We start from the raw sequence: 27,174 nt of genomic DNA, 5'->3' as shown, positions 1-27,174 counted from the left end.
AAACTAAAATTAGTTCTTTTCACCTCGTATTACAGAGAATATAGGATAGACATGGAAAAACTTGACATGAAAGGAGCATCCTAATACTCTGGTTCAATGTAAGGATAATTTATGAGCATTAATACATCTTAAAACAATTAAGAGAAAGATAAAAAGGCCATTAACATGTATCATGCAGAAAATAAAAGTGTGAATTGCACAGAAGATAGGAATTACAAGAAATATAGGATGAATTAAATAAACTGTACAAATTCAATTTTTCTCATGTAGCATCACCATTCCACATTGGTGTCACCAAAAAAGATAATAATCAATCTAGATTACCAATCCATTCCAAAAAAATAATGAGCTATGTGATGGAATAGCTAAGTCATATACCCATTTATTAAAGTCATATTTTCTCTAAATAAGTAAATCCAGACATCCTTTCAGTGACATGATTTATGAAGCCTAAAGTGCTAATTATCAACCATATGCCATCTAACTGCATTTTTTCTCAATAAATACAAAAGAAAACCATAATTCATAGGAGTAAGGAATGATGTTAGAAAAATGGGAGGAAAACAAAGAATTCTGGTGTGCTTAAATATTTCTTACACAGGATACCTAAAATAAAGGCAATCTGAAGAGGATTGAACTGGCCAGGATCTATGCATAATCAAAAATTTTAAAAAAAGACAGAACAAACTGAAATTAGCTTTTTAAAATAAATAGAAAAGAATAATTCAAATTACTAAGAACAGAATTTTAAAAGTTATCCTTCAAAAGAGATTAGATAAATATGACCTAAGCTGAAAGAATGACAAGCAACTGAGAGAATACTTAATCTTGTTTCTAACATTTTCAATTTAAAAACAAAAAACCAACAGCCCTCTTTTAAATGCTTACACCACTGTCTGTGCTGATTAGCTTAGCTGGTGACTTCAGAATGCGTGAAGACAGGGTTTCAATCTCAATCTTCTCAGTTGTCCTGCCAGAGATTGTTCTTCTAACCCAAGACAGCCATCTGACAGATGTAAGCGACTGGCCCCAAGAGACACAAGCCAGACACTGGTGATCAGTACAAATCCTGAAGGTCACTGGAAAAATTAAATGTATGTCCTACTACCATGAACACATGGAAAACCACATACATTCCATTTTTCTTAGGAGTCATTTTTCAACTACTAATAGCTTATGAGGCTTATTTAATATTTTCAGAGGAAAAAAATTTAGTGATTAGAATTTATAATGCTAACATTCACTATCATTATTTGTTCTTCATTTCATTCAAGTGTCCCCTTATCAGAATTTTTTGCCACTCTCAGTCTCATTTTTCTTCTTAGCATTTTCCACTAACTTGATGCTATATTAAATATTTACTTATTTATTGCATACCTCTCTCAACTGGAATGTAAGCTGCCTGAGAGAGCAAGGACTTAGCCTGGTTTATGTTCCTAGTCTATCTCAGGGCCTGGCATACAACTAACTGCTAAATAAACTATTTGAATTTTGTCACCTATTAACAGGGTTTAATCCATGTTTATCTTTAATATTATTTTTTTGTTTGAGAGATATATTTGTATATTTATATTTGAGAGAGAGAACGAGAGAGCAGAGGAAGGGGCAGAGGAGGAGAGGGAGAGAGAATCTGAAGCAGGCTCCATGTTTGCAAGAGGGGCTTGATCTGCGAGATTATAACCTGAACCAAAACTAAGAGTCAGAGGCTTAACCGACTGAGCCACTCAGGTGAACCCCAGGGCGGGGGGCCTGGGTGGCTCAGTCGATTAAGCATCAGCCTGGGGCTCAGGTCATGATCTCAGGGTCCTGGGAACGAGCCCCACATCGGGCTCCCTGCTCAGCCGGGAGTCTGCTTCTCCCATTCCCTCTGCCCTGCCTCCCCAGCTTGTGCTTGTTCTCTCTCTCAAATAAATAAATAAAATCTTCTTTTAAAAAGTCTTAAAAAAAAAAATTAAAGAACAGTAGATCATTTAAAGCCTAGAATATATGTTAATTAGTGAACCAGAATGTGCTAATTATCTATAGGTAGAATCCTATATACTAAAAGAATATATTTAGGCTTTTGACATGGCTTTTCCAAGTTTGGAAGGTGTTCAGCATCTATTTAAAATTCATCTCTGTGGGATCATTCAATTATTGGACAAACATTTAAACAGAGAACACAGGTAAATGGGACAGGCTGGTCAACTCAACCTCAGTAAATAAAACTAAAAATTATCAAAGCCAACAAGTCTTTCTTGATCAGACCATCAGATATAAGTATCTGGGAAAGGAAATGGAATAACTATTTACTTATAAATTAAAGCTTTGGAGATACTAGTTTATTTTCCAATACCAATTAATTCACAGAGAGATAAACTAGAATTTGATGGTAATGTATAGACTATACCCATAACCTCCCAGGTTCTCCCTTTGCTGAATTTAAAAATTAGACTTAGATTATTTGGCAGGTAAAAGGTCAAACACAATAGGAAGACTGCATGTAAAGGAAAGTGATGAATAGCTAATGTAATCACCCAAAGAATTCCCAAATCTCAACTCTTTACTCTTTAGCTCCGTGGACCACAGTATTATTCCATCCTCTTTAGATGTATATGTTTTATTTGAAGCCTGGTACAACAGAAAATCTGTCTACCCATAATTATGTTGCAAATCTATGACAGGACCAGATCTGCATCTAAGTTCTCTGAACTCCTAGCTTTTTCTACCATATTTGACATCATTGTCCTCAGAAAGAAATATGAAGAAGCAATTCTGATTTTTATACCCTGAATCAAACAGCTAACCCCAGTGTGAAATGACAATAGTACTGGACAAGACATCTGGGGTCCTGGGATTTGATCCTGATTCAATATTCATAATGTTAGCCAAAATCATGCTGTTAATTTACTAGATATTTTACTTTAAGTGATCTTATATTTTTAACAATTTAAGTAACTTTAGCCTTGCCCTAAATCATATTTATGAAATTACATGTTCAATATAATATTGACTTTTCTAATTTGCATTAAAATCCATAAACGATAATGTGTGCCCACTCATTTACCATCAGTGGTACATAAGCATTCTCTGCGAAGCACAAAAGACTATTTTTTAGGCCCTTCATAGCTCTATAACTCAATCTCTGTGAAGCATAAAAGACTATTTTTTAGGCCCTTCATAGCTCTACAACTCAATATGCTAATTAATTTTCAGTTTTGATATCACAAGAGTTTAGGGTTTAAAAAAAAATTATCATTTCATCAACTTCATAAACAGAGTAATGAGCACTCTCCACCACTCCCCAAAATATCTCGTCCTCTATAGTCACAAAGTTGGCTATTTCCCTAATAGCAGGATTTTCTTACTATAATTTACTTCAGGGTTCTTCCTTTAGATACAAAAGTCATTTGGATCACTGACTTAAAAACTGGTTAACCAAAACTGAAACAGTGCAAATCGCTCAACAAAAGGAATATATCTGTGTATTTCTTAACTTTAATGAAGATCCAGCAACTACAATGGATTTGTCAACTCTCTTTCCCCAAAGCTTCCTTTCCCCCCTCTTCACTTCTCATTTTCCTTGGTCTGCAAAACCTCTTTAAGAGGACAGTGGAGCCTCCCTATGAGGACTGAGTTATGTTTAAGAAACATGACACAAGTACACAGAAGTGTCACTAGCTGGTGAATACTAGTCTGGTAAAAATAATTTCACTTCTGTCACTGTTTCTGATACCTGAACCAGCCAGATGCCATCTTTTGTGTCTTCTACAAGCTCATAGAAGTGCATTTCACCACTGAAATTGGTACTAGAAACGGATTCAGATGCTTCTTCTTCCTTGAGTGCAGAATAGAGCTCACCTTCCATCAAGTCACCTGAAGAACGGAAAAAAATAACACTAGTAAGATTTCAAAACTTCTACATTCTCAGGGTGGCTCAGATCTGGGTGAAGCATCTGCCTTGGGCTCAGGTCATGAGCTCCAGGTCAATAGGGAGTCTGCTTCTCTCTCTCCCTCTGCCTCTCCCCCTGCTTGTGCTCTGTCTCTCTCTCAAATGAATAAAATCTTAAAAAAAAAAAAAATTCTACATTCCTAACTTCAATGATTAATTCCATTTTACACTGTTAAAAATCATGTCACAGTATTTCTAGTTCAGTCTACAGAAAAGTAGAACCTGAATATACCTACCCATTTAAGATTCACTCAGTAAAAATGTCATAAAAACCTACTATGTGTCAGGCAAAAATCCATCTTCTTATGGAGCTTATATTCTAGTGGGGTCATCACATAATTTGTTAGAAATTACTTAATTTCCTGGTAAGTCCAAAAAGCCATCACAGTATTACTTAGTTTTGTGTATAACATGCCGGGCTTCAAATAATTTTTAAACAGTGATTTATATACTTCTGACTTACAAGATTTAGAAATGGGTTTACAGAATTTGCCATTAGCACCTGCTTAAAATAGCAATAGGGTTTATAAGACTTGAAGGTTAGATATAAAAGATTACCTATAAGAAAAAAAACCACACTCATACTCAAATTTACTGTGTAAATTGAGAACTTCTATCATCAAATAAAAAGTAAACACTAATGTCAAATTATTTTAATTTTTGCCTTAAATGTGAAAACAAGCATGACAGCAGCAAAATCATTTACAATGAATATCTAAATTATAAAGTTAAATTGCTATACCAAGACTTCTCTGCTATAAAATGTGTGATCTGAGTCATACTTTTGTGGGCTGTGTGTATTCTTTAAATGATATGTGCATTCCTTGTACACCCGAAGTGACAAGTATTTTTAGGCCCAAAGGAAGCAACACTAAATAAAAGTCAAAAGAAAAAAGTGTTGTTAAATTTTTTTTACCATGAGAAATGATTTAGCTTTGGCAGTTAAGATACTTCTAAACCTAGAAAATTCATTTATTAGAGATCTTTACTCCATTTCCCATCCCCCACCCCTGTGGTAGAAGTCAGTCACCATAAACCAGTCAGTAAACAAGAGGCAAGAAAAAAAATGGATTTTATGTCTTCTCTTAAAAAAAGCATCGCATCTACAGAGGGTTCCCTCCTCTACCCCAGTAGTGAGATACAAATTTGATAATCCTCAAGGTTGGCAAATATGTAGTGCTAAAGTCCTCTGGAGTTAGTATTCTTGTCTATCCCACAACAAGGGCTATAGGGTACTAAATAAGGGGAAAAAAACTGTCTTGTAAAAGACACAGCAGATATATTTGAAACAAAAAAGATAATCATCAGTTTCAACTGCTTCCTACAGCAACGCAGAATGTCTTTCTCAAGTTACAGTACATTCCCCTTCTAGGACATTTACCTAAACAAAGATATATTTTGTCCAGGGGTGAAAATATTAACCATATTTCTTATTCAATCCTACCCCCAAACCAACAGTCACTAACAATGCACTGCTTAAGATGTTAAATAAATATTCTCTTAGCACTATTTCCATTCTATTTCTCAATCCATTTAAGTTGATGCAGCTGTATCTGTGACTTCTAAAAGGAAAAAGTTTACATCCAAGACATAAGGATTTTTTTAAAACGCTGACAGAAATATAAACTCTTCCAAAACAAGATAGGCATTCACAAAACATATTCACTTTATTTTCACCAAAGAATGAAAAGCTAATGCTGTACAGTTTACACTTTCTCTATATTTAAACTCATGATTTAAAATTTAAATCTTAGCCCTAAATGCCTCTTTAATATTAAGTATTCCAACATTTCCCCCTCCTGTTATTGCGCTATGATTACTATTGTGACAAATACTGCTATCTACAGACAACGTTCTGGGGTTTTCCTTTTCTTATATCCCTATGAATTTCAACCGACAAAAAGTGCTTTCCAGTTTGTCTGCAACCAGCTGACATTCCCTATTTTTAAAAAAAAATTGTTTCTTAGTAAACAATGCTAAGAAGCTGCACTTATATGTTATTTAAAAAACAAACCTTAAAAATACACGGCAACACCCGTGCAAATAATTCCAGCCCCCTTCTCAAAACTGGATTTTTTTTTTTTTTTTTTTTTTAAGAAAACCTGGACAGCTCTTGGAGTAGTCTGCTTAACCCTTCCAGGTAATGCCTCATTCTGGAGGAACCACCAAGTACGAGGAAGTACAAGTCGCCCCCTCCACCGGGTGGAGGGGACCCCAGCGGGGCCGGATACTCGCCTGACTTTTCCACCAGCTCCCGGACATCCTTTTTCTCGGGCAGCCCTGAATATCCCAGCCCCCGGCACTCCAGAATGGTCTTCAGCTTCTTGAAGCTCAGCGCCACCGGATCCACCAGTTGGGTGGCAAAGATGCCAGTTTCATACCACACAATGGCCTCAAAAAACCTGGCCAGGACGAACAGGACCAGAAAATAGAGGAGCAGGAAGAAGAGCTTCAGCCACATCTTCCCCTGCGTCTTCTCTCTTCTCAGAGAGCTCGGAAGACGAAAAAGAGGGGCGCAGAGCGGGGGAGTGTGTGCTCACGCCCGCCGGGGCGCGGGCACTGTCCCAGCGTGGTCCGGCCTCGCCGCCCTCACTGTCGCGCCATCGCCGGCCGGGGGGCTGGGGGTTTGGCTATTTGTGCAAGGGTGAGGAAAGGACGAGGAGGGGCCCGGGCGCAGAGCCTCGCGCGGGGCCTTCCAGTCAGGAGACGAGAAAAATAAAGGGAAAAAACTAAAAAAAACCCATCAGTCAAACACCGACAGGAGCGGGGGCGGGGGGAGCGCCGGCGGGGAGGTACAAAACGAGGGACGTTACCCGGGCGGGGGGCACTGACCGAGGTGGCGGGTCGGCCTTCCGGCACCGTAATCTCAAGAGGGAGGGAGGAGGCCCCCCAAAATCATTCAGATCCACAAAGGAAGCGGGGTCCTGGCGGGAGGCCGGGGCCGGTGGGGCGGCGAGCCCGGGAGGCGGTTGGGGCCGGTCAGGAGGGCGCGGCGCTCGGCCCGGCCAGGCCCCGGGCCCAGCGCGGGGAGGAGCGGCCGCCGCAGCGCCGCGCCCGGCGCCCAGGCCCCAGGCCCCGCGGGCCGCCCAGGCTCCGCAAGAGGCGCGGCGGGCACGGCGACGGCGGCTCCAGGTTCTCTCAGGCCGGCGGGCGGCGCCTTTCAGGCGGGCGGGCACCGCGGCCCGGCCCGGGAGGGGGCGTCGCGGTCTTTGCAGAGAGAAATAGGGCGCGCGGGCCGACGGTCCTGAAGAAGAAAAGCAAAAATGGGCCCGAGACGGCTCCCTGGGCGGCCCCGGGGCGGTTTCCTAGCCACGGAACGTCCGCCCCGCTCAGATGGGCGGCGCGGGTCGCGGCCGCCGTCCCCGACGCCCCGGCCACCTCGCGAGGCCGCGTCAGTCGCCTCGGCAGCAGAGGATCAGCTGGGGGCCCCTGCCCGGGCCGAGACATAACAACTGACGTCGGCGGCGGGGCGGGGCCTCGGGCGGGGCCGGGGCGGGGCCAAGATGGAGCGCTCGCCCCGGCAGCTTAGGGGAGAAGTGGGTGCGGAGGGGAAAGGAGGCGGCTAAGCCAGGGGGCTGGAAAGCAGTGCGTGGCCCCAACCTTGGCTGGGCTTCGGAACAGCTCCCAAAGTTGCCTCTCCAGTGTCTTCTCCGCTCTCTTTCCTTTTGCCCTGAAGATGTTTAGTATATGATTTTGGCTAAGGGTTGGACTTTGGACTCTGTCACTTTCTGTTTATTTTTCTACAAATAGGGCAGTTAATGATCCCCTTAAAATCGGTAAAACTAGATGAGTACCTTTATGCTAGGTTCTGGTGAATTGGAAAAATTTGGGAACTGTTGTTTGAGGGGTAGAAAACAATGATTTTCCGTTTCTCGGTGAGAATGTAGTTTGTGCACAACGTGTATTGGAGGAGGTTTGGCCGAAACGGAGAGTTAGAATTAGGCCCACTTGTCCCGCCTGCTATAATTTTTCCTCCCCCTCTTCAGTGTTAGGGGTGTTAAAAGCCAGGTATTGGGGCGGTGAGTTTCCAGGACAAAGGTTGCTATGTCCCTGTACAAAGTTTACATGTCTTTTCTTTTGTTACCCTCCCTGAGTGTGGCCACTGCCAGCACAGGAACATACATAAAGTGAGTAATGTGGGTGACTATGCACTATCCAGTTCTGCATTTAACCTCAGTGGAGCATACTCTTTCTGTCGAACTCTGCCAATCATGAGGGAGAAAGGGGTTGCATAATTAAACTGAGGAGGCTGGCTTCTACCAGCTCCCTTGATGGGAAGGAAGAGACCCAGGAATTACAAGAGAAATGTTAGTCATTGTGCAAAGCTGTCAAATGTCCTGCCTGGGTTTGGGGGTGTGTGTGGGGGCGGTTAGGAAGAATGGAGGTGTGCTCCCCCATCATTGAGCAAATGGGAAATGGAAAGCAAAGAATGGACCATGAGAATGTAGCTTCAGAATGGCACCCCTTTAGAATAAAGCACACAAAGGCATTTCAGTGACCAGCTAGTGGAGGAGGACTTAGGAGGGGATGGGCCCAGGGAGCAGGGAGGAGAATCAAAGGAGGAGGAAGAATCAAAGTAGGAATGTGCAACCAGCTCTAGGCCTCTGATCCTGTGTCTTAACCAGCCTCAATGTGGCCTTGTTTCCATGGCTGGCAGATCAGTGTGGGAGATTGTATTAAACAGTTCATTCTAACAAGGTTGTTTCTGAAATTTCGGAATCTTTAGGCATGTCAGGGTGACCCTGTTACTGGGCAATGTTGCTGTCCAAACCTTGACATATAAGGTGAACCCTCATCTCAAAGCAATGTACTCACTAGTGAAGAGAGACTGACTCCTAACCAAATAATGTAAAGAAGGACAGGTGGGGAAATTTGGGCTGTGAACTGAGGATGGAACCATCCGGGCTAGAGTTTCAAACTGGAAAAATACCAGAGTGTGGGAGGGACTCCAAAGAAGGAATTAAAGAACTCTTTTGGCATTTCTTTTTGTTTCAACTGCCCTGATCTCAACCCGCTTGCCTTGTTCCCTCCTGGTTAAACTCTTAGAAAAGGTAACAGCACTGATCAAAAAATGCACAGGTTTGGTGAGATACATTGATACAGGCATTTACATCCTTTATCAATAGGATGTACAACTTTTCAGGAGGGCAATTTACAATAGGAGTTAGAAGGCACCCTGAATACATGCTCTTTGGCCCAGTAATCTCACTTCAGGGAAGTTATCCTAAGGAAATAATTGGACATGTACACAGAGATGTGTGTGCAGAGTTTTGCTGTTGCTGTAGAAGAATAATAATAGAACAAAAAAATAGAAAGAAATAATAGAAAAAAATTATTGATTGTTAATAATAGAAACAAAGAGAAAGAACAAGCAACCCAAATATCTACTGACAGAAGATTAGTCAAATACATTAATCTAAATGGTGAGCTACTAGGCAGCTACTAAAAGAACCATATAGACAAATGGCTGTAGACATGAACCTATGCACAAAATAGAGTGTTTGGGGGAGAAAAGCAGGTTACTAAGAAGTTTGCATCATATGATCCTATTTTTTTGTGTTAGTATTAGACAAAGGTAGAGATATATACACTGAAATGTAAGCTGCGTTCATTTTTAGGTGATGGGATTTAGATAATTGAAATTTTTTAATTTTGGTGTTTTATCTCTATTTCATTATTTTTTTCTGAAATAATCACGCATTGTTTTTATAACTTTAAGATATGTTTTGAAAAATAAAACAACCACTAGAACTGCTTCCTTGGTCTGGAGATTTGCAGCAGGGATTCATCCTCTGAGACTCCAAGGGAGGGTGGTCTGTCCTTCCATGAGGGTGATTTCAGTTTCCACGATGCCTAACTGGGCAGACTAATTATAATTTCTGTTCAAAGACCAGTCTGACAAAAGGATGTTTGAATTATTCATTGGTTTTCATAATCTGTTTCTCTAACAGCCAGACTATTAACCTGAGTTCTTGATTTTGCATCTCAGATTCTGTTTGTGGAATGACTTAAATACTTATCATTTGATATTGTGGCAAGAGCATGGGAACCATCATTAGTGGGCCTGGTCCAGTGTTGCCTAGTATCTACTAGCTATATCACCTTGTTAGAAAGTCACAAGATCTGTCTAAACTTCATTTTTATCATCTGTAAAATAGGATGGTATAATTACCCCGTAAAGCAGTTGTAAGGATTAAATGAGGCAGTGGATGTAAACAGTACTTTGAAACAGACATACTGCTCGTATGTATGTAGGTAGGTATTTTGCATTCATTCCTTTATTCAAGCAGTATTTATGAGCAAGTCAGTGAGCTTTGTTAACTGAGACATGTGCATGGATGAAGTCAAACAGGACCTTGTTGCCAAGGTTATTTGAAGTCTAGTAGGGGTAGCTTTCCAAAATTGAATATTTTTTAAAAATTAAAAAAAAGGGGCACCTGGGTGGCTCAGTCGGTTAAGCGTCTGCCTTCAGCTCAAGTCATGATCCCTGGCTCCTGGGATCGAGCCTGGCGTCGGGCTCCCTGCTCCACGGAGATCCTGCTTCTCCTTCTCCCACTGCTGTTCTCTCTGCTCATGCGCACGCTCTCTCTGTCAAATAAATAAATAAATGAAATCTAAAAAAATAATTTAAAAATTTAAAAAAAATGTAGGCCTCTTGTAGACCTAATAGCAGAAATACAAGAAAAATACAGATACAAATTCTCTAAAGCAATATAAAGTGCAGACTCTATTGAGAGGTACAAATGAAAATACAGAAAAAAAAAAAAACAGAAGCTAGTTCCTGGCTTTAAAGGTTTCAATTCAATATATATCATAATTTGTTTTCTTTTATAACTTTCATTTATTTTTTAAAATTTTGTATTTGAGGGGCACCTGGGTGGCTCAGTCAGTTAAGCATCTGCCTTTGGCTCAGGTCATGATCCCAGAGTCCTGGGATCGAGCCCTGCATCGGGCTCCTGGCTCAGCAGGGAGTCGGCTTCTCCCTTTGCCCCTCACCCCGCTTGTGCTCTCTCTCTCTCAAATAAATAAATAAAATCTTAAAAAAATAATTTAAAAAATTTTTGTATTTGAGTATAGTTGACACATAATGTTACATTAGGTTCAGGCATTCAACATAGTAATTCAGCTTCTCTATACGTTCTGCTATGCTCACCACAAGTGTAGCTACCGTCTGTCACCATACAACACTATTATAATATCATTGACTATATTCCCCATGCTGTGCCTTTTATTCTTGTGACTTCATTCCATAACTGGAAGGCTGCTTGTATTTAATCTAAAATGAAGAATTGATTTTAGAGAAAAGAAAATCAAAGTCTTTGGCTGAGCTGGATGAAATATGGTTATTTTATTTAGGATCCAAAGAGTTGTCTCTTTTAATTTTATTCATTTTTAAAAATTTTTTATTGTTATGTTAATCACCATACATTACATCATTAGTTCTTGATGTAGTGTTCCATGATTCATTGTCTGTGCATAACATCACGTGCTCCACGCAGAATGTGCCCTCTTTAATACACATCACCAGGCTAACCCATCCCCCCACCCGCCTCCCCTCTAGAACCCTCAGTTTGTTTTTCAGAGTCCATCATCTCTCATGGTTCGTCTCCCCCTCCGACTTACTCCCCTTCATTCTTCCCCTCCTGCTATCTTCTTTTTCTTTTTTCTTAACATATGTTGCATTATTTGTTTCAGGACTACAGATCTGTGATTCAACAGTCTTGCATAATTCACAGCACTCACCATAGCACATACCCTACCCAATGTCTATCACCTAGCCACCCCATCCCTCCCACCCCCCACCACTCCAGCAACCCTCAGTTTGTTTCCTGCGATGAAGAATTCCTCATCTCAGTGAGATCATATGATACATGTCTTTCTCTGATTGACTTATTTCACTCAGCATAACACCCTCCAGTTCCATCCACGTCGTTGCAAATAGTAAGATCTCATTCCTTTTGATGGCTGCATAATATTCCCTTGTGTATATATACCACTTCTTCTTTATCCATTCATCTGTCGATGGATATCTTGGCTCTTTCCACAGTTTGGCTATTGTGGGCATTGCTGCTATAAACATTGGGGTGCACGTACCCCTTCGGATCCCTACATTTTTATCTTTGTGGTAAATACCCGGTAGTGCAATTGCTGGATCTTATGGTAGCTCTATTTTCAACTGTTTGAGGAACCTCCATACTGTTTTCCAGAGTGGTTGCACCAGCTTGCATTCCCACCAAAAGTGTAGGAGGGTTCCCCTTTCTCCGCATCACCACCAACATCTGTCGTTTCCTGACTTGTTCATTTTAGCCATTCTGACTGGTGTGAGGTGGTATTTCATTGAGGTTTTGATTTGGATTTCCCTGATGCCGAGCAATGTTGAGCACTTTTTCATGTGTCTGTTGGCCATTTGGATGTCTTCTTTGGAAAAATGTCTGTTCATGTCTTCTGCCCATTTCTTTTTTTTTTTCAAGGAAAGCCTTTTATTTTTTTACACTTTATTTATTTGAGAGAGAGAGACAGAGATAGTGAGAGAGAGAGCACAAGTGAGGAGGAGAGAGAGAAGCAGGCTCCCCACAGAGCAGGGAGCCCGATGCGGGACTCAATCCCAGGACCCTGGGATCATGACCTGAGCCGAAGGCAGACGCTTAACTGACTGAGCCATCCAGGCGCCCCTTCTGCCCATTTCTTGATTGGATTATTTGTTCTTTGGGTGTTGAGTTTGATAAATTCTTTATAGATTTTGAATACTAGCCCTTTATCTGATATGTCATTTGCAAATATTTTCTCCCATTCTGTTGGTTGTCTTTTGGTTTTCTGGACTGTTTCTTTTGCTGTGCAAAAGCTTTTTATTTTGATGAAATCCCAATAGTTCATTTTTGCCCTTGCTTCCCTTGCCTTTGGCGATGTTTCTAGGAAGAAGTTGCTGCGGCTGAGGTCGAAGAGGTTGCTGCCTGTGTTCTCCTTTAGGATGTTGATGGACTCCTGTCTCACGTTTAGGTCTTTTAACCATTTGGAGTCTATTTTTGTGTGTGGTGTAAGGAAATGGTCCAGTTTCATTCTTCTGCATGTGGATGTCCAATTTTCCCAACACCATTTGTTGAAGAGACTGTCGTTTTTCCATCGGACATTCTTTCCTGCTTTGTCAAAGATGAGTTGACCATAGAGTTGAGGGTCCATTTCTGGGCTCTCGATTCTGTTCCACTGATCTATGTATCTGTTTTTGTGCCAGTACCATACTGTCTTGATGATGACAGCTTTGTAATAGAGCTGGAAGTCTGGAATTGTGATGCCACCAGCTTTGCTTTTCTTTTTCAAGATTACTCTGGCTATTCGGGGTCTCTTCTGGTTCCATACAAATTTTAGGATTATCTGTTCCATTTCTTTGAAAAAAGTGGATGGTATTTTGATGGGGATTGCATTGAATGTGTAGATTGCTCTAGGTAGCATTGACATCTTCACAATGTTTGTTTTTCCAATCCATGAGCATGGAACGTTTTTCCATTTCTTTGTGTCTTCTTCAATTTCTTTCATGAGTATTTTATAGTTTTCTGAGTACAGATCCCTTGCCTCTTTGGTTAGATTTATTCCTAGGTATCTTATGGTTTTGGGTGCAATTGTAAATGGGATTGACTGCTTGATTTGTCTCTCTTCTGTCTTGTTGTTGGTGTATAGGAATGCCACTGATTTCTGTGCACTGATTTTATATCCTGCCACTTTACTGAATTCCTGTATGAGTTCTAGCAGTTTTGGGGTGGAGTTTTTTGGGTTTTCCACATAAGGTATCATATCATCTGCAAAGAGTGGGAGTTTTACTTCCTCCTTGCCGATTTGGATGCCTTTGATTTCTTTTTGTTGTCTGATTGCTGTGGCTAGGACTTCTAATACTATGTTGAATAGCAGTGGTGATAATGGACATCCCTGCCGCATTCCTGACCTTAGGGGAAAAGCTCTCAGCTTTTCCCCATTGAGAATGATATTTGCTGTAGGTTTTTCATAGATGGGTTTTATGATATTGAGGTTTAGTACCCTCTATCTCTATACTTGGAAGAGTTTTGATCAAGAAAGGATGCTGTACTTTGTCAAATGCTTTTTCTGCATCTATTGAGAGGATCATATGATTCTTGTTCTTTCTTTTGTTAATATATTGTATCACGTTGATTGATTTGCAGATGTTGAACCAACCTTGCAGCCCAGGGATAAATCCCACTTGGTCGTGGTGAATAATCCTTTTAACGTACTGTTGGATCCTATTGGCTAGTATTTTGGTGAGAATTTTGGCAACCATGTTCATCAAGGATATTGGTCCGTAATTCTCCTTTTTGATGGGGTCTTTGGTTTTGGGATCAAGGTAATGGTGGCCTCATAAAATGAGTTTGGAAGTTTTCCTTCCATTTCTAGTGTTTGGAACAGTTTCAGGAGAATAGGTATTAATTCTTCTTTAAATGTTTGGTAGAATTCCGCTGGGAAGCAATCTGGCCCTGGGCTTTTGTTTGTTGGGAGCTTTTTGATGACTGCTTCAATTTCCTTAGTGGTTATAGATCTGTTCAGGTTTTCTATTTCTTCCTGGTTCAATTTTGGTAGTTGATACATCTCTAGGAATGCACCCATTTCTTCCAGGTTATCTAATTTGCTGGCATAGAGTTGCTCATAATATGTTCTTATAATTGTTTGTATTTCTTTGGTGTTGGTTGTGATCCCTCCTCTTTCATGCATGATTTTGTTGATTTGGGTCATTTCTCTTTTCTTTTTGATAAGTCTGGCCAGGGGTTTATCAATCTTGTTAATTCTTTCAAAGAACCAGCTCCTAGTTTCCTTGATCTGTTCTACTGTTCTTTTGGTTTCTAGTTCATTGATTTCTGCTCTGATCTTTATCATTTCTCTTTCCCTGCTGGGTTTAGGCTTTATTTGCTGTTCTTTCTCCAGCTCCTTTAGGTGTAGGGTTAGGTTGTGTATTTGAGACCTTTCTTGTTTCTTGAGAAAGGCTTGTATTGCTATATACCTTCCTGTCAGGACTGCCTTTGCTGTATCCCAAAGATTTTGAACAGTTGTGTTTTCATTTTCATTGGTTTCCATGAATTTTTTTAATTCTTCTTTAATTTCCTGGTTGACCCATTCATTCTTTAGTAGGATGCTCTTTAGCCTCCATGTATTTGAGTTCTTTCCGACTTTCCTCTTGTGACTGAGTTCTAGTTTCAAAGCATTGTGGTCTGAAAACATGCAGGGAATAATCCCAATCTTTTGGTATTGGTTGAGTCCTGATTTGTGACCTAAGATGTGATCAATTCTGGAGAATGTTCCGTGGGCACTAGAGAAGAATGTGTATTCCGTTGCTTTGGGATGGAATGTTCTCAATATGTCTGTGAAGTCCATTTGGTCCAGTGTGTCATTTAAAGTCTTTATTTCCTTGTTGATCTTTTGCTTAGATGATCTGTCCATTTCAGTCAGGGGGGTGTTAAAGTCCCCCACTACTATTGTATTGTTGTCAATGTGTTTCTTCGCTTTTGTTATTAATTGCCTTCTATAATTGGCTGCTCCCATGTTAGGGGCATAGATATTTACAATTGTTAGATCTTCTTGTGGATAGACCCTTTAAGTAGGATATAGTGTCCTACCTCATCTCTTATTACAGTCTTTGTTTTAAAATCCAAATTGTTGATATAAGGATTGCCCCCCCCCAGCTTTCTTTTGGTGTCCATTAGCATGGTAAATGGTTTTCCACCCCCTCACTTTCAATGTGGGGGTGTCTTTGGGTCTAAAATGAGTCTCTTGCAGACGGCATATCGATGGGTCTTGTTTTTTTATCCAATCTGATAGCCTGTGTCTTTTGATTGGGGCATTTAGCCCATTTACATTCAGGGTAAGTAGTGAAAGGTATGAATTTAGTGCCATTGTATTGCCTGTAAGATGACTGTTACTGTATATTGTCTCTGTTCCTTTCTGATCTATGCTGCTTTTAGGCTCTCTCTTTGCTTAGATGACCCCTTTCAATATTTTTTGGAGGGCTGGTTTCGTGTTTGCAAATTCCTTTAGTTTTTGTTTGTCCTGGAAGCTTTTTATCTCTCCTTCAATTTTCAATGAGAGCCTAGCTGGATATAATATTCTTGGCTGCATATTTTTCTCGTTTAGTGCTCTGAAGATATGATGCCAGTCCTTTCTGGCCTGCCAGGTCTCTGTGGATAGGTCTGTTGCCAATCTAATATTTCTACCATTGTAGTTTACATATCTCTTCTCCCGAGCTGCTTTCAGGATTTTCTCTTTGTCTCTGAGACTCATAAGTTTTACTATTAGATGTCGGGGTGTTGACCTATTTTTACTGATTTTGAGAGGGGTTCTCTGTGCCTCCTGGATTTTGATGCCTGTTTCCTTCCCCACATTAGGGAAGTTCTCTGCTATAATTTGCTCCAATATACCTTCTGCCCCTCTCTCTCTTTCTTCTTCTTCTGGGATCCCAATTATTCTAATGTTGTTTCATCTTATCGTATTGCTTATCTCTCGAATTCTGCCCTCGTGATCCTGTAGTTGTTTCTCTTTTTCTCAGCCTCTTTATTTTCCATCATTTGGTCTTCTATATCGCTGATTCTCTCTTCTGCCTCATTTATCCTAGCAGTTAGTGCCCCCATTTTTTATTGCACCTCATTAATAGCCTTTTTGATTTTGACTTGGTTAGATTTTAGTTCTTTTATTTCTCCAGAAAGGGTTTCTCTAATAACTTCCACGCTTTTTTCAAGCCCAGCTAGTATATTTAAAGTCATGATTCTGAACTCTAGGTCTGACATCGTACTAATGTCCGTATTGAGTAGGTCCCTGGCTAACGGTACTATCTCTTGTTCTTTTTGCTGAGGTGATTTTTTTCGTCTTGTCATTTTGTCCAGAGGAAAATAGATGAATGAGAGAACAAAATGCTAACAGGTTAACAATGTCCCCAGCAATTATACTCTATACAAATCATAAAAAAACCTGAAATCAGGGGAAAAGAAAGGGAAAGAAAGAAAAAAGAAAGAGAAAAGAAAGAAAAAAAACAAAAAGAAAAAGATAAAAACAAAAACAGAACAATACAAAAAAACAGAATATGATCAAATATGATCAGGCTAGTGCATAGATCAGTTCCACACACTAGATTTTGCGCGTATTTTGGTCTGTTAGAAAAAGTGCCTCCTAAAATTTTAAAGGAAGAAAGACTTATCTATGTACAAAATAAGGGTTGATACAATGAAAGGATGGAAGATGACTGTAAAGATGAAAATTATAAAAGATTTTATAAAAGGAATTGATAAGATAAGAAGTTGTTTGAAAAAAGAAAGAGGAAGATTTAAAAAAAGGGAGAGAATGTGATCAGGCAGGAGACTAGAACAAAGCTGTACACTAGTGATTTAGGGTGTATTTTGATCTGTTAGAAGAAACTGTATCTCAAAATTTTAAAGAGAGAACAACTTATATATATATATATCTGTGTGTGTGTATATATATATACATATATATATATATATGCCAAAAATAAGGGTAACTACTATGAAGGGATAAAATATGACTCTAAAAATGAAAAATAAAAAGTTTGTTTTTTTTTTAAAAAGGGATTGATAAGATGTTGGTTGAAGAAGGGAAAAAGAAAAATTAAAAAAACAGTTAAAAAAATTAACTTTGAAAAACTAATGAATCATGGTAAAAAAAAAAGCCATGAATTCTATGTGCAGTATTCCCCTAGTGCTGGAGTTCTCCCATTCTTCTTGATCGGTAAACTTGGTCTTGGTTTGCTGGCTGTTCGTGCTGATCTTCTGGGGGAGGGGCCTGTTGCCGTGGTTCCCAAATATCTTTGCCAGAGGCGGAATTGCCCCACCCTTGTCGGTCGGGCTAAGCAAGCTGCTTGGGTTTGCTCTCAGGAGCTTTTGTTCCCTGCAAGCTCTGGTACAGCTTTGGAGGACCAGGGTGAAAATGGTGACCTCCCAATCTCCACTCGGAGGAGCTGAGAACTCGGGGCCCCGCTCCTCAGTGTGCCCCCAGAGAAAAGCAGTCACTCCTGTCTCCCTGGTCTCCAGCCACACTGCGTGCTCACCCGGCCTGTGACCGAGCGTTTCTATCTCTGGCACTCGACCCCGTGTGGAGTCTCCAAACCCAGCAGATCCCTGCAGTGCGCTCTCGCACCGCTCTTCCCGGGGGAGGGAGGGGAGTCTCCCCGGATCTGCCGCTTGTTGGGTCCCTGCTGGAGGAGGAATGGCCCGACTGGGCCGCAGAGCAGTTTATGGCAACCCCAAGCTGAGAGCCCGCGCCTTGGCTCTGTCTCTGCAGCTGGCTTCCCCGCTCCAATACCTGGGAGCTCTGCCGCACTCAGGCACCCCTGGTCTTTCTGTGACCCCGAGGGTCCTGAGACCACACTGTCTGGCGAGGGTTCTACCCCCTGCTTAGCCACTGGAGCGACGTCCCTCAGCGGAGCCGGCTTCTAAAAGTTCCGATTTTGTGCTCCACGGCTCTATCACTTGCCAGAAGCGGCCCACGGAGGCCCCCTCCCCCGCCGTCTATCCTCCCGAATACCGCCTCGGATTCACCTCTCCGCACGTCCTACCTTCCAGTAAGGGGTCGCTTCTCTGTTCAGAGAGTTGTTGCTACTCTCTTCTTCGGTCTCCTGTTGAGTTCGTAGGTGTTCAGAATGGTTTGATCCCTATTCAGCTGAATTCCTGAGACCAGAAGAAATCCAGGTCTCCTACTCCTCCACCATCTTGCTCCGCCTCCTCTTTTAATTTTACTTTTATCAAAGTATTACCTATACATAGTTTAAAAAGTCAAATAACAACAACAAAAAAGTCAAATAATACTTCAAGGCTTCATCCAAATTGGAATACTTTTGAAAGTGAAAGGGACAATGGTAATAAAATTATGCCAGACTAACGAGAATAAACTGGGACTATTCCAACAAACCCTGTTTATGAAAAACACATCCTCTGCTTATCCTTACCTACTCCAAAACTACCATTTCTCAGAGAAAACTGCCTTCAATTCTTTGAAGCATTTTTCTCATGTTTTCTTTATAAATCCCAAATTAGAGGTTTCTACTACGTTTCTTGGTCTTTTCATTTGATACATTATCTATTGATTTCTTACTACAGAAAATGAGGAATGATTTCTTTTATGCCCTCCACTCACACACCATTTCCCTCCCTCATTCCCAAAGTGATTATATTCTATATTCATTTTTATATTAATGGGACCACATAAATCTTGTTGATGGCTGAACCACATCATTTACATTTCCTTTCTTGTGCAATTGTTCATTTTCCCTGGAGTTAATAATTAACTCGGATTTTGGTTTGTTCTATCTTTGATGGCCCTGTCTATTTATTCATCCTCAAATTCTCTGTCTGAACTATAAAACTACTCAAATGATTAATGTATCATTTCCATATTTTATTGGAAATAAATCCTCTGTCCAGGTCCTCCTGCTCCAGACTAGACTGGCTCCTGTCCAGACTACATTGCAGCTTCATCCCAGGACTTCCCTTTCACAACCCTTCTATGTTGGATTCTGTTTTCTTGATCCCATGGTTGCATGTTTGTTCTTTCACTTCCTTGTTTGCTTGGAACACATCTCATCCTGCAGTGACATATTAAAAAAGTGGACATTGAGAATAACTTCGGAGACCTTACACATCTAAAAATCCCTTTGCTCTATCCTCATTCTTTTCTTTTTTCAAACTTAGAGAAGACTTGCAAAAATATTAACAAAACCTCCTTTATACCCTTCACCAATTCACCAATTAATGTTTTTGCCATGTTTGCTCTCTATATTGTATATACATTTATTTTTCTTGAGCCATTTAAGAGTTAGTTGCAGTTACCCTTCATGTTTAAATGATAGTTTGGCCAAGTATAGAATTCTAAATTGGAAATCCCTTCCCCTCAGAATTTTGAAGGCATTGACCCATTACCTTCTGGCTTCTGTTGTGACTTGTTTTTTTCTGTCTGTAAGCTCTCACCTTTTCTTTTCATCTTTGGTATTCTGAACTTTTATGACAATGTGCCTGAGTGCAAGTCTCCTTTCCTTCATTGTGTTGAGTGCTCAGTGGGGCCTTTTAATACGGCAACTTGTTATCTTCAGTTCTGGGAGATTCTTTGATAATTTCCTTTGTCCATTTCTCACTTTTCTGGAACTCCTATTAATGAGATGTTGAAACTCCTACATTGATCCTATAATTTTATTCTCTTCTTTCCCTAGTTTTTCTCTTTGCCTTTCCAGCTTTGCCTTTTGTTCTACTTTCTGGGAGTTTTTTTCAACTTCATTTTTCACCCCTTCTACTGAATTCTTAATTTTGTCTATCCTGTTTTTAATTTTCAAAAGTTCTTTCTTGTGACAGGGATGTGCCTTTTCTGTAACACTCTGTTCTTTTTTTTTAAATGCATGCAATACATTCACATATCTCTCTGAAGATATTAATTAATAGTAATTTTCCCCCTAAGTTTTCTTTTGCTTTTTGCATTGCCTCTTAGACCTGGGTTCATTTTCAATCTGTTTATTTTGGACTTAGTCTTTCGCCTTAGAGGCTATCTTTAATTACTTGGTGATCCCTGGCTCTCTCCTTGTTCATAGGTTCATAAATGGGAGGTACTGAAAAGTTCTCTGAGAGTGAGTGGGGCTCGCTCAAGGGTAAATGGTAAAGATACAGCCATTTCACTAGGAGGATCTATAAGTTTTTCTCCTCAGCTGTTCGCTTTCTTCAGAGAGGAATCCTGCCTGGAAAATTCAGGTATGATTATCAACATCCTGGGCCTGAGTGGGAGGAGGCTGGGAATATCAAGTCTCAGCCATTAGAGTTCCTCATCTCCCTCACATGACCATGCCAGGAATCTCTAAGTCCAGAACCGATCTGTTCATTTCAGAGGACAAACCTCCCATCGTCCTCTAGGGTCAGAGAGGGGCAAGTGCTTGGCTGTACAGGGTCAAACTGTACCTTATGAAATTTTTCACAAATCCTCCAGTTTTCAGCCCCACCCACCACCTTGGGCTTCCAAAGTGTCATGCTTCCAATTTCTGAACCTTTCCTTGGTTCAGATTCTGTGGATTCTGTGGCACCAACTGTTTAGTGTAGTAGAGGTAGTGACACAGGTCTCCTACACCATGGCCTCTGACCAGCAGTCTAGACAGAGAACAGCTTTTCGCCTTTCTTGCAGTTAGATTGGGTCAGTGACTGAATTGAGAGCAGGGGAGGCAAGTAGGGATGTATACCTCTTTCAAGCCTGGCCCTCATAAACAGCCGTCAGCCCTCTCCAGATTAGGTAGCCAGGGAGAGAGGTGACCGAGAGAACGGCCCTGAGACCTTTGTACTGTAGTAGGCTCTGAGGCCCCTCGGATTTGTTCTTATCTTCAGTTTCTATTTTTTATCTATACATCTCTAAATGAGACACGATCCATTCCCCTGAGCCAGAGGAGCAAGAGAGAGGCTTGCAAGAATCTCAGAATTGTAGACAAGGAGCGTAGGAAAAGGGATGCCAACATTTACCGATTTACCTTCTGGTGAGGACAAGGAGAGTGGCCTATGAAAAGGAAATAACCCCATTTTCTTTGCTTAGATCTCTAACCCCATTATGAAGAACACATTTTGGTTAAAAAAAGGGGGGGGGGAGAGTGGTAAAAATGGCCAGCAATGGTTTAAAAAAAAGGCTAGAAATCTAAGTCCTACGTAGGCAGGTTAGGTGTTTATCATCTTCTGTCTGATTGATACACCCCGCTACGCACAGATTCGAGGCAGGTAAAGGAATCATTTTAAGTCTGTCTCCAGCATATAAACATATTTGATATTTCCCATTTCAGCACATAAATGTTAATTTCATTCATAACTACTAATAAAATGATGATATGGCTAGCCCTTGACTTAGATCAGCTCACCCTTCAGATATATCTTCTGGGATATCTTTGCCCTGTTACGAGATGATGCCAAGCAGTGCATACATAACACCTGCTGAAGCTACTGTCCCCTGGCCCTTCCCCCTCTCTGTCCATAGCAAACAATTGTCAAACAACCAACCAAAGATAACTGAAATGATCTATTTCTTTATTGCCAGTCCAATTGATTCACATTTTGAAAGCTTACTATTGGACAGTGTACAATTATGTACTTTCTGGCTGATTTGTTTATGGCATTTATGTTCATTAAAAGAGAAGCGTTAACATTAAGGTTTTAGGCATGTAGCTACTACACTATTTCCATGAGAAAAGCAGTTTCCCAAATGCCTTCGCCAGGAACATCCCCTGCTGTGACTGTGAGAACTGTGCAGCCTGCCCTTTCTGTGTGGAGGTGACCCTACCGACTATCACCATGGCATTGGTACCAAGTTGTGTTTTTCAGTGCATTAAGGCCATTATTTGCTGGAATAAAAGATGTCCCAAAGCAATATTCAGAGACCTATTTGGCACTCAAGCTGGAATCTTCAAAAAAAAAAAAGAAACTTCTTTTCACCTGCAGGAAATGGCTTTCAACAAAGCTGAGACAAATGCACCCTGGGGGAGGCTGCTCCGTACACTGCCATCCATATGGTAAACAGTCCTTCTCTGCTGGCGGCCGGCCGGTTGGCCGGCCAGAATCGCCAGAGCTCCCATCTTCCAACCCAGGAACTGCAAGCAGTACAACTCTGAAATCCTTGCAAGACAAAGGTAAATAAGGGTGGAGTAAGCAAATAGAAAGTCACCTTGCCTCCTGGAGTAAACTGTTCCTCCTCTGATTACCTGAAGCTACAATGACACAGGGTCTGACCATAGCACAGCAGGGCTGGCTGTGTAAGTAACCCCCCCACCCCCACCCCCGCCCAGTACAGAATGACAATGCATGCCCCTTGTTCAAAATGCAGGAAAAAGGCACCCTTAAAAGGTACTATATGGGGGCACCTGGATGGCTCAGTCGGTTAAGTGGCTGGCTTTTGATTTCCAGGTCATGATCTCAGGGTCTTGGGATCAAGCGCCTGCTTGGGCTCTGCGCTCAGCAAGAAGTCTGCTTGAGGATTCTTTTTCCCTCTCCCTCTGCCCCTCCCTGACCCTCGCTCTCACTCTTGCTCTCTCTCTCTCAAATAAATAACATCTTCAAAACAAGGGTACTATATAAAGTTTTTCCTTTCTTTTCCAGTGACTTTCTTGACCTGTCATCGTGTTTTTGATTTGCCATTTAATGTAACTCTTCCTTGGTCAGGGGCTACTCAGGGTAAGTGCTGGTCCTCACAGGCACCCAGACTCCCTCTCTCCAGCCGGAGACCCTGCAGCTGACAATGAGCCCCAAAAGGACTGCAACCTCAGCACTGGGACTTGCTCAGTACCTGGACTGGAGGTGGGCAAAAGGCCTGTCCCCCCGCGAGTCACCCTCTAAACAATTACGGTGCTGCCAGCCCTGGCTAAGGATGGCTGCTGCCATGCCTTGCCTCAGAGCACCCCAGGTGAGCATGCCGGACCCCAATCCTCCCTGGGCCTGAGTCCAAGGCCCTACTGGGTGCAGAGGGCCACAGCAGAACATGGATACCCCCACACCCCCTTCCATACTGTGAAAACAGCTCTGTTGCTGCCCCCTTCACAGAGGGAAGGGTCGACCTGGGGAGGAGGTGAGGGGTGGGGGGGTGGGGGAGGGGGGACAGGGCCCCAGGCACCAGGTGACAGAAAGCAGACTGCCAAGGAGATGGGGAGCTGGCTGCCAGGAGGTAGGGAGCTGACAGCAGGCAGACCGCGTGTGAGCTGAAGGCTCCAAGGTCTTGGCACATGCTCTGATGTTCATCAGATTTCACTTACAAAACACAAATTCAAAGGAAAAATTACTTAGAATTTCAAGATGACAACTGCCGAACATTAAACTCCAAGTATTCAGGGTCCTTCCGCACTTGGCTTCCTGTGCAACTGCTCTGTTCACACACCCATGAAGCTGATTGTGTGGGGCAGACTTACTGAATTCAGTGAAGGTCCAGAAGATTCTACATTTTTTATCACATTTGTGGCATTTCTCATAGGCAGCCTGTACATAGTTTTATTTCTGTACATAAACTGCTTCCCTTCCTGGATGCCATCTGCAAGGCTTAGCTTACCAGCTCTTCTCTGGCACATTACAGCCCTTCTCGAAGCCTTATCTGTTAAATAGAAATAATAACAGTTATCTCATAAAATCGTTGTGAGTACTTAGTGAAGCCAAGCTTATAAGGCACGAAACCCAGTGACTGGCACATGTTTTATACAAATGGACATACACACATATATGTATTTACTCACATACACTGATACCCATACATCTCTTCTGTAACAGTATCAGAATACCTAAAAGGTACTTAATAAGTCTATTTTTTTGGATAAAAGAACACAGTATAACATGTTGTTAAATGTCAGTCTGGCTAATGGATGCTTTTAGTGAAATGCGATGCAAATATAACTTTATTATTAGCACCACGCTCTAACCAGCTGAGCTAACTGTTGGCCTGACTACCTTTATTATCTAAAAGAGAAACCAGGAAGTGCTTTTCAAAAGTTCAAACCAGTTATGGTAAAATACTTTAGAAAGTAAGCTCAATTGAATTAAGGACATAGAGAAAATGAAGAAAGTTCTGAAAATCTTTTTTTTTTTAATTTTATTTATTTATTTGACAGAGAGAGACACAGTGAGAGAGGGAACACAAGCAGAGGGAGTGGGAGAGGGAGAAGCAGGCTTCCCGCGGAGCAGGGAGCCCGATGTGGGACTCGATCCCAGGTCCCTGGGATCATGACCTGAGCCGAAGGCAGACGTTTAACGACTGAGCCACCCAGGCGCCCTGAAAATCTTGATAAATAGAATTTCAGAATGAAAAAAGGGCTTGTACGAAAAGATGAAAGAAATTGGAATTGGTTAGCATGGAGAACAGAAGGATAAGAGAGAACTTTAAAAAAAAGCAATATTGCTTTCAATTAAAAGTGTTTGTTTTGTTGCTAAAGTGGTATGTGGTTATTAAAGAAAACTTAGGGGGCGCCTGGGTGGCTCAGTTGGTTAGGCGACTGCCTTCGGCTCAGGTCATGATCCTGGAGTCCCGGGATCGAGTCCCACATCGGGCTCCCTGCTCAGCGGGGAGTCTGCTTCTCCCTCTGACCCTCTTCCCTCTCATGCTCTCTATCTCTCATTCTCTCTCTCTCTCTCAAATAAATAAATAAAATCTTTTAAAAAAAGAAAAAAAAAGAAAAAAGAAAACTTAGAAGATGTATATTAGCGAAAAGAAGAAAATTGAAAATATGCCAATCCTACCACTCTCACACAATGAACAAGTTTGTACTAATTGATTATCCTACTGTGAATATAGGTGGGATACCCTTGATAATACTGGCCATTTTCATTTTTTTTAAAAGATTTTATTTATTTATTTGAGAGGGAGAGAATGAGAGACAGAGAGCACGAGAGGGAAGAGGGTCCCTGGCCATTTTCATTTTTAAAAATATATTCCAATTGTACACCTGAAGTGGCATCTAATTTCTATTTTGACTTAATTACTTCTTTTGAATAATATATTACTTCTTTCCTTACCTCTTATGTTTATGGTTCATATACATATTTTTTTGTGAATTGCTTGTACGCTTAGACCATTTTTAATTATGATGTTTGTTTTTCTTTTAAAAAATTAGAAATATTTAAAATTACATATAAAAAGTACGGAAGATGGGGCACCTGGGTGGCTCAGTCGTTGGGCGCCTGCCTTCAGCTCAGGTCATGATCCCAGGGTCCTGTAATCAAGCCCTGCATCGGGCTCCCTGCTCCATGGGAGGCCTGCTTCTCCCTCCCCCACTCCCCCTGCTTGTGTTCCCTCTCTCACTGTGTCTCCCTCTGTCAAATAAATAAATAAAATCTTAAAAAAAAGAAGTACAGAAGATAATATAGCAGACACAGCATTTCAATGTGTTTTTCAGAAAGAAGGCCCACTGAGGTGAGATAGGAGCGGTATTAACACAGTCTGCCATGTTGTTAGAAAAATAAACAAAATGTTTGTCTTTTATGCATACTGATGTGCAAGAGTTTTTAGTACATTAAGAATGTTAACCTTTTTCTATGCCATAGAGCTTTTGCTTTAATATGTCAGACCAGGACATCAAAATGACCGATAAGAACAGAACAAAAGGAGGGGCACCTGGGTGGCTCAGTTGGTTAAGCGACTGCCTTCGGCTCAGGTCATGATCCTGGAGTCCCGGGATCGAGTCCCGCATCGGGCTCCCTGCTCAGCAGGGAGTCTGCTTCTCCCTCTGACCCTCCCCCTATCTCATGTGCTTTCTCTCTCATTCTCTCTCTCTCTCAAATAAATAAATAAAATCTTTAAAAAAAAAAGAACAGAACAAAAGGAAATTAGATTAAATAAAAACATTGTTTCTAGTTGGACATGAGAAACAATTTCTTAACTGAAGAGAATAAACGCAAGAAAAGGAATTTGTCATAAAGGAATCTCTAACCCTCCATTTCTCTTGTAGGACTTAGGTTACAGTTAATTGGGAAACAGAAGCTAGACCAAATGGTGGTTCATATTTTCTCCTAGGTCTATTTATTTTCTTAGATTCTAAGAAGCACTAATTTCAGAATTAGTAGCAAAAGTTCTGGGTTACTTGGCCAATTTGATTTAAATTGTGTTCCTCACCATTATAAACAACCAGCTGAATCTTTGCAGGACTTTTGAGTAAGGGCTACTAAGTCTACTATTATTTGGTGGTTCTGCAAATGAATGTGAATTCTATTATGTAACAACTGGGGCTAGTGTTCTATTTATAAAAAACCAGTGCTCACTTAGGCAGCACATATAATATTTATAAAAAAACAGCATGCTTACTGCTGAGTATGGTAGTCATTAGGAATATACACAAAGGGTCAACTCTCTCCTTCCAGGCAAATGGTAAGAATACACTTTCCTGGTCCCTTGGAGTTAGGAGTGGACATATGACTTTCACTGGCCAGTGAAACATGACAGGAAGTGACATGTTCATTTCTGGGTCCAAGTTTAAAAAAGAGTTTTATGTATAGTTTATTATATGTCAGGTATACTCAATAAAGAGGTATAATTTTATATACACATAAAGTTTATTCATATATATTTTTAATTAAGTTTATATAGAGAGTCTATAATAAACTACATGTTTAAAGTATACACTTTTGGGGTGCTGGGTGGCCCAGTCACTTAAGCGTCTGCCTTTGGCTCAGGTCATGATCCCAGGGTTCTGGCATCAGGCTTCCTGCTCAGCAGGGAGTCTGATTCTCCCTCTCCCTCTGCCTCTCCCCCTGCTCATGCTTGCT

The 27,174-nt window shown here is 41.1% G+C and overlaps 1 protein-coding gene and 1 long non-coding RNA gene across 12 annotated transcripts in view; both read right to left on the bottom strand.

Annotated features, from left to right (window-relative positions):
- Positions 1-6,881, bottom strand: part of CHMP3 (charged multivesicular body protein 3) — a 113,859-nt gene extending 106,978 nt beyond the window's left edge. For 2 of the 7 annotated variants that reach the window (XM_027621137.1, XM_027621136.1), the window contains exons 1-2: positions 6,167-6,655; positions 3,716-3,855 (exon numbers count right to left, since the gene is read on the bottom strand). In XM_027621137.1, the coding sequence (XP_027476938.1) occupies positions 3,716-3,855; positions 6,167-6,392 (366 nt within the window). In that variant the 5' untranslated portion in view covers positions 6,393-6,655. Of the gene's footprint in view, positions 1-888; positions 1,024-3,715; positions 3,856-6,166 lie in introns of those variants that run through there. The other 5 variants (XR_003524543.1, XM_027621131.2, XM_027621133.2 and 2 more) reach the window with 5 other exon arrangements.
- A 3,597-nt stretch (positions 6,882-10,478) lies between these two features.
- LOC113937715 overlaps positions 10,479-27,174 on the bottom strand; it is an 89,880-nt gene continuing 73,184 nt past the window's right edge. For 3 of the 5 annotated variants that reach the window (XR_003524683.1, XR_003524686.1, XR_003524687.1), the window contains 3 exons: positions 23,838-24,016; positions 22,375-22,554; positions 18,626-18,686 (listed from right to left, as the gene is read on the bottom strand). This is a non-coding gene — a long non-coding RNA (uncharacterized LOC113937715). Of the gene's footprint in view, positions 10,520-18,625; positions 18,687-19,189; positions 19,515-22,374; positions 22,555-23,837; positions 24,017-27,174 lie in introns of those variants that run through there. The other 2 variants (XR_003524685.1, XR_003524684.1) reach the window with 2 other exon arrangements.

This window comes from Zalophus californianus, chromosome 8, assembly GCF_009762305.2.
Source record: "Zalophus californianus isolate mZalCal1 chromosome 8, mZalCal1.pri.v2, whole genome shotgun sequence".
NCBI classification, from domain to species: domain Eukaryota; kingdom Metazoa; phylum Chordata; class Mammalia; order Carnivora; family Otariidae; genus Zalophus; species Zalophus californianus.
The sequence above is the reverse complement of the archived record's forward strand: the minus strand, read 5'-3'. Positions and strand labels throughout refer to the sequence as shown.